Genomic DNA, 7,962 nt, shown 5'->3' on the forward strand with positions numbered 1-7,962 from the left:
ATAATTAATTAATATAATTATAAAATAATAATAATAATAATAATAATAATAATAATAAAAATAACCCTCTCTCTCTCTCTCTCAGGTTCCGCCAGGATAGGCCGAAGAAGCACGCGAAGGGTAGAAAGTTACCCTCAATGTCGGCGAGCTCCCGTTGTTGTTCCGATCAAAATGGTGTAACTTCCGGTCCAACTTCACTGTCGGCGAGCTCCCGTTGTTGTTCCGATCAAAATGTAGTAACTTCCGATCTTACTGGAAGGCAAAGTCGTCGGATGAGCGAAGTCGACCGGCGATGAAGGACTGCAGGAGGGAAAGCCGTCGGGGAGCAAGCCGAAGGAGCGACGGAAGATAGAAAGTTATCTTCACAGCGAGCTAGCTCCGGTTGTGGCCTCCGATCAAAGTGTGTAGCTTCCAATCCGAGTGTCGTCGAAGGAACGAAGTCGCACAGCACCGTAGGACCGGAGAAGGAGAGAGTGAGAGCGGGAGTGAGAAAGCTTCTACGAGGATCCTAGCAGCCGAACCCCTCCTTTCGCCCTTTTGATGTTGCGAGTAGATCGTGGGAGATGGGATGTCGGCGTGCGAACGAAATGGCGACGACGTGCGGGCATGTACTTTTTTTTTTAATTTCATACAGGTCAACAGTATAGCAGGGGGATGCGGCGGAGGAGGAGAAGAAAGATAAATGGGGTCAATAGAGTAGTCATCGCATTCCTTAGGTTATTATTTAAGAATTGGTTCAGATTTTAATATAGTTAGAATTGTACTACCTACCATATGCTCTAACGCCTCAAATCTACATTAAAATTTCATAATAGGTTCGTTGTAACATAAGAGTGAGTTTGGCATTGATAACTATGTCCACTACGAGTTACAAGATATTATTTTAATAAAAGGCTTTATTGTTTACTCTCGAGGTATGATATTTTTAAAGGCCTAGATGGATAAATTTTAAAACATGCTCTTCTACGAAGTTATAGAACCCTTCTAACTAATATAAATTAAGTATCCATAAATAGAATTTGGATCGAAAATGATAAAGTTTTAACCAATATACTGAGAGTTATTATAAAATGTAGAAGATACAGACTTTTGATGCAAGCCTTTTTTATGAAATGCAACTACGATAAAACTGAAACACAACTATATGAACAAGTAAATGACATAATGAATTGGTGATTTGGAGGTTTTCACTTAATTTTGAAAATAGGATAGCAAAGTAATGCTAATAAAAAATAAACCTAACAATATAACCTAATACAAGAAACACAATTTAACATACATAATTATGTTCTTGAGCAAACATGCTTTCTCTGATACAAAATATAATGTAAGATAACTATAAATTAATGTAGGATGAGTATAATCAAGCAATGAATTCAAACAATATGATTACATAGATAGTTCTAAAGTGAATGATAATAACACTGCAATTATTATTGAGCAAAAATACGAAAATAAAATGTAATGAGGGTGAGATAGTTCAAACTCTTATTTTATTAACCACCTCAGATGTTTTATTCCTATAAAATAATGCAAGAAATGAAAGCTATGGATAACCTAACCTGAGATGGAGTTAAGGTAACTAGCGGCAAAATCAGGATAAGTTGAAGTCCACCTTTATGAACAATCCATCTTTGCTAGTTTCCATATTTCCATTTAAGTGCTTCTACACTAAGTAGTTTTTTTAACACCCCACGATGACCAATTTAGACACGACTCGAATAGAAATAAAATCCACCATTCATTTTGTATACAAAAAATCTAAATTAAAAAAATAAATAAATTTATCCATAATTCACTAGAGCAGAAGCGTTTCTAAAAATAAATTTTTCATTATTAAATTACAGAGATGCTAAAACAAATTAGGATATTTTTACATATCATCAAAAGATTTTATTATATTTCTTTAAAAAAAAAAGATTTTATTATAATCATAATAAATATACATGTCAAAACATTTATCTCATAACACAAATATACATCAAAAAGATAGAGTAGATCAAAATATCATAAAATTATCCTACTTCAAGTTCAGCCTTATCCTTTTCTTTACCTGAAATTTATGGAAACTTGGCTTCCCTACCCATGCTTGTGTCATTAACCTCATACTCCACCACACCCCCTAGTCTTATATGTTCTTGCTTAGACTTAATATATCTGTAATTGAGTAAGTTAGGTTGTCTTAGGCCCCATATATATATATATATATATATATATTAAATAGAATTATTCAACTTATTCAAAAAATTACAAAACTTGGAGATAAATTTAAGCAAAATTCATAAAAAATTGAATTGAAATATGCCTCCTCCTTTAGTGATCAACCAAAAGGAGATTTGTTAGGATTATTTAAGTGATTTCAAGAAAAGGAATCTTAGTCCTCCATAATTTATGTAATCATATTTTTCTCTCATAATTTAGTTGGAGTTATTTTGACCAATTCAAACCCTCCATGTAGTAGTTGACCCTCCTTTTGACTTAATTGGATTTTAGATGGTTGATGTTGTTCAATAGGGATATGAGGGCCTTGAAGTTGTGGCAAAAAGTCACAATTGTCTAGGCTTGCCATGTTGCCTTCAAATCCTTCACCTATAGAATAGACATATGCACTACATACCTTTTTCCTATTTTAGCAAAGTACATGCTTCTATTCCTCCCTCAATAAATCTCTCTTTCCCATAAATATAGATTCCTTGGGATTATATGACACACATCTAAAAGAACTACATCACAGGTAATGATATCTATGTATTGCCCAATGATGAGAAACTTTAAAATGAATTATATATCAACCTTGAATTTAGAAACATTTTTATCTAACTCAAGGTATGAGAACATGGGACGGGTGAGGTGTCTATCCCTAGTTTATCATCCTTAGTGTTAATTAGATTCTTCTTGGTGTCCTCTAGCTTAGGCCTCTTCTCTTGGTGCAGCATCCAATAATTTTGATCATACCGACCCTTAAGCATACCTAACAAAATCTTCCTCTTAGTTTTCTCTACTTTATGCCTCTCTTCCTTGGGTGGTGCTATTAGCATTAGCTCTGCAAGTGAGCATAATTTATACCCCATAAGTTGGCTATCGATACATTAAGGTGCCAATGAGCAATAAAAAAGACAGACAATCCCAATTTTGGTGGAGATCTCACTAAGAGGCACAAATAGCATGATTTTGGTGATGCCTTACCCCCCTCACAAGATATCCTTCCTCCCACCAAAAGCATTCTTCACTCTCCCTTCCCTCCTATCTTATAGGAGTAGGTAGGGGCCTCTTCAGCAAATGGGTAATGTGAGATTAATATTCCCTTTAAGAAATTCAATTATTTTTTGCCTCTTTTTTGTGGGCCTTGAGGCATGTCGCAATGTGGGGTAGCATGTCAACCCGTGTGATCATGCAAGTAGATTTGTGTGTTGGTGCAGCTCATAAAAAATGGTGCCTTTTGGAATGGTTCCTTGGGAGCCATTTTGCAGAGTTATGATGACACGTTGGCAATCCATAATTAATCTTATGGACATTTTAAAGTATTCCTTTTGGACTTCAAACATGGTTAACCAACTCAAACTTATGCTTGATCCAATATCTCATTGGAGAAATTGAATACAGGTCAAAACATTGCCATCCAAAGTAGGGCACTGGAATTCTACAAAGGCATTATACTCCGTCATTCAATATCCTGGAACAAAGTTAGCCATTTTATTAACAAAGAAGACATACATGATGACCCTTCTTCGCTTTTCAAATCAAAACGGGATGGTATTTCATATTTTAAATCAGACTGACTAAATTGTTTTGAAAAACATATATAAATACAAAGGAGAAAAGAAGACTCAAGCATTTCTGCAATAGAAATTGAAATTTTATATATACAAGTATAAAAAAAGAAACAAATAAAAATATAATCCAGAGGTGAGAGCTTCTCCTCTCCTAACTCCGTTAAATTCGCCAAACCGAGGGATTTGATAAATCCGAGATTTGCTGGGTGAAAGGGAGGGAAAAAGTTAAATATCACTTAAATCTTTATATAATGCTGCTATCAAGCAGCTCCTTAGGTAAAAACTGAAGAATCTCAAGCTTTTTGAATAAACAGAAGCAATTTATGAGGTTATGGATAAAAGGTCACGGTTGTAAGGATAGGTAAAACCTTGGATAAAGTAAAGCCTTCCTCTGAAACGATGGTTTTTCCTGAGGAAGAAGGGGAGGCAGACGCCGGTGGCGTAGAATCCGCGGCTCTGGGCACGAACAGTAGCCTCAAACGGCGTGATTGGAAGTTTAACGGAGCCGGAAGGATTCGACTGAAAGAGCATTTTGTGGCTTGCAGCGGCAGGCAAATCCCTGAACCAAGATTGGTGAGATGTATAGGCCAACCAGCCACCGCCGAGGCCTGTGCTACCGCTTTAATGAGCATTGTCTGTGCTTTTTTTATTTAAAGTCAGTCTTTCGCTCTTCTCTATCGATGAAGCATGAAGCAAGTGTGCACCTTGTCGGAACTATATCTCAACGCATGAAAGAAGCAGTGAATGGCACTGGTGGCCGCCTCATAGCCGCCAAATTTTTTTTTTTTTTTTTTTAGAAAAATAGGGGCATACATGCCCAATTTTATTTCACAAAGAGAAATGCTATAATGATGAAAAGAAGAAAATAAAGAAAATAGCAAACTAAACCTAAAATCTCCTAGAAGCAGGAGACACCAAATAACAAAGTTCTATAAGAACAAAAGAAAAAAAAAACCCACAAGAAAGAAAAAACCCCAACAAATAACAACCTATGATCAGCAACAACAAGTGATCTCAGATAAACTATTAAAAAAAAAATCTGCCAACCGAACTAAAAGCAGATGAATAACTCCAAAACATGAACTCCAAAAAACTTAAGGAGGCTCTCCAAAAGAACCAAGCTATCTCCAAAGAACAGCAAAATCCTTAAACAGCAAGCAGGTCTTCCATCCGACCAAAACAACTCCAATCCTCCTGCACATAAAAAACAACCAACCGTATCAGAGGAGAAAAGAAAAGCAAAATCCACTCCAGCCATTCAATCCCAAAACTTCCCAGAATCAGAATTGTAGAAGATCCTTCTAAAACAAGCCCTAAAAAATCAAGAGAACTACAACACCATCCAAAACAGTCCATATAACCAACATTCCAGAATCTGAAACACCAAATCGAGTAAGCAGGAACACAGAAACTCTTGCAATCAATAGCCTCCCAACCGAAAATATAGGAAGAAATAACCTCAAAATAAGGGGCCAGAAGACTTCGGACTCAGCAAAAGGGAAAATAATCATATTTTTTAATAAACTGGCCACCTCAATGGTTACTAGATTTAGAATCCGTAAGCAGGAACACAGAAACTCTTGCAATCAATAGCCTCCCAACCGAAAATATAGGAAGAAATAACCTCAAAATAAGGGGCCAGAAGACTTCGGACTCAGCAAAAGGGAAAATAATCATATTTTTTAATAAACTGGCCACCTCAATGGTTACTAGATTTAGAATCCTTTGGTGGAGAATATTCAACAATGCCATTCCCACTTGTGACTTTCTTGAACACAGGAAGTTAATCAGGGAAAACAATTGCCCAAGAAGCTGCAATGCAAAAGAAGATTTAGATCACATTGTAGCGAATTGTATCAAACTGCAGGAAGTTCTGAAATATATTAAGGAATGGGGATTTGGTTTTGACGAATTCCATTCTTTACAAGGCTGCTGTGTTCATTTATCTTCTCAATCTCCTTTCATGATTAATCTCTATTTCTCAGTGGTTTATTTCACTTGGAAATCAAGGAATAGCTACATTCATAATGGGAAGGAGGATAGCAATCTGAGTATTGCTTCAAAAGCAATCGGTTTTGCTTCATTCGTTAACCTTGAGAATCATAATTTCTCGGGTATATGGGATGTCAACCAACCTATTAGGTTGTCTAATCATCATTGGCATCCCCCTCCACCCGATTGGCTCAAAGTCAATGTTGATGCTTCTTTGCTACCTTCATACAAAGCCGGTATTGGAGGAGTGTTTCGAGACCATAAAGGTAGATTCCTTCTAGCATTTGGAAAACCATATACTCATTGGGACATTTCGGCTTTGGAGCTATTGGCAATTCAATCTATAAAGGAAATGCTAAAGGATTGGATGTTTAAATACAAAGGAATCATCATAGAGGGAGATAATATCAATATCATCAAGCTCTTGAAGGAAGTCAAGAAGAATGGCAAAACAAGGTATGCAAACATTCATATTTTTGAGGAATTCAATAATGTCATCTTCAATTGTGTGGATAGAAATTGTAATAAGTTAGCGGATTTATGTGATGACTCAAACTTAGAAATAATCTGAAAGGAAAAATCACATTCAAAAAATAAATGTCTATGACTTTCAGTCCCACTATTACAAAGAATATAGTTATTAGGCACAATAACGTTCCTCTTAATCAAAAGATCTGTCATTTTTAACCCATTCAACATAGCCTTCCAAGCAAAAAAAAAGAAAATCTTAAATCATAATTTTTGTGCCAAACATAATTAAACCAATCAACCATATTAATATTAATAAAAATAATAATAATAAATTCTTAAAAATAGGAAAGTTAACCTTGTCCCAAGAAATCGAAGAAGAAACCTGATTAAGAATCGGAATTTTCAAAATCTCCTGAGCAATATTAACGGGAATATAACTGGGAATAACCCAGATACCATTATCAATCCAATCACACGCCTTCTTGTTATGTAAAATAGAAGCCTCATAAGAAAAAAGAAGATCCTACAGCGCCTTCCCTTTAATCCAAGGATCCCAAAAAAGAGATAACTTACTTGATTCTACCAAATTAAAGGAGATATTATCTTTAATATCTCAAGCAATACCACACAATTCTTTCCAAGATTTAGAATCTTTATGAGAGTAAGGCTTCCGACAAGTGATATATTTAAATTTAACCCAAACTGTAAGCAGGCTCATATTATTAACAATCCTCCAAATAAGAAAACAGTTTAAAGCAAACCTTAAAGCGGTCAGATTAGAAATCCCAAGCCCACCCACTTTCTTAGGCTTACAAACATCCTTCCAAACAATCATATGAATCCTTCTAACATTAATTTCACCATAAATAAGAAAATTAGAACAAGCTTTTTTAAAAAAACTAAAACAGGCTTTAGATAAAGAAAGACCTCTAATCCAATAAGAAATAATATTGGAAATAGTAAAATTAATATATTGAACTCTCCTAGCAAAAGATAAAATTCTAGCTTTCCAACCGGCAAGCATATTCATAATTTTATTCATCAATGGTTGAAAGTCAGATATTAAAAGCCTTTTAAAAGAAATTAGAATACCTAAATATTTCAAAGAATTTTAAGAAATAGGGATACCTAGCATATTACTAATATTTTGTGCCAAGACACAATTTTTAGAAAAAATAATGAAACTTTTACCTTGATAGATCTGAAGCCCATATACTTTACAGAAATATTCCAAAATCTCATTTAACTTAATAGCATTCCTAATATAAGCTTTACCAAAAACTAGAGCATCATCTGCATATAATAAATGAGAAATGGAATATTAGAAAAAGCATCCATAACAATACAAAAAATATACGGGGAAAGAGGACATCCTTGTCGAATACCAAAGGAAGAACTAAAGAAACCATTAAGAGCACCATTAAGGATAATAAAAAAATGAATATCATCAATGCACTCTTTAACCTAAGAAATAAAAATAGGAGGAAAACCTTTATGAACCATCCTATTATAAAGAAAATCCCTAGAAACTTAATCAAAAGCTTTATGAATATCCAATTTGGAGGAGAAGAATTTCTCTTTATTCTGAAAGTTAAAACCTCTCAATAATTCTTAATGGTATCAGTAGAGATCCTTTTCTTAATGAAACTAGATTGACTATAATGAATAATCAAGGGTATAACATCCTTCATTCTTAAAGAAAGAATTTTAGCAATAGTTTTATAAA

At 34.6% G+C, this 7,962-nt stretch overlaps 1 protein-coding gene across 2 annotated transcripts in view; it reads right to left on the reverse strand.

Moving 5' to 3' along the window:
* LOC110104465 (thylakoid membrane protein slr0575) overlaps positions 1–4,571 on the reverse strand; it is a 29,626-nt gene extending 25,055 nt beyond the window's left edge. Inside the window, exon 1 of one of the 2 annotated variants that reach the window (XM_028696138.1) lies at positions 4,142–4,571. In XM_028696138.1, coding sequence (XP_028551971.1) covers positions 4,142–4,405 — 264 coding nt within the window. In that variant the 5' untranslated portion in view covers positions 4,406–4,571. The remainder of the gene's footprint in view (positions 1–4,141) is intronic. The other variant, XM_020833591.2, reaches the window with a different exon arrangement.
* Between the last annotated feature and the right edge of the window lie 3,391 nt (positions 4,572–7,962).

This window comes from Dendrobium catenatum, unplaced genomic scaffold, assembly GCF_001605985.2.
Source record: "Dendrobium catenatum unplaced genomic scaffold, ASM160598v2 fragScaff_scaffold_716, whole genome shotgun sequence".
NCBI classification, from domain to species: domain Eukaryota; kingdom Viridiplantae; phylum Streptophyta; class Magnoliopsida; order Asparagales; family Orchidaceae; genus Dendrobium; species Dendrobium catenatum.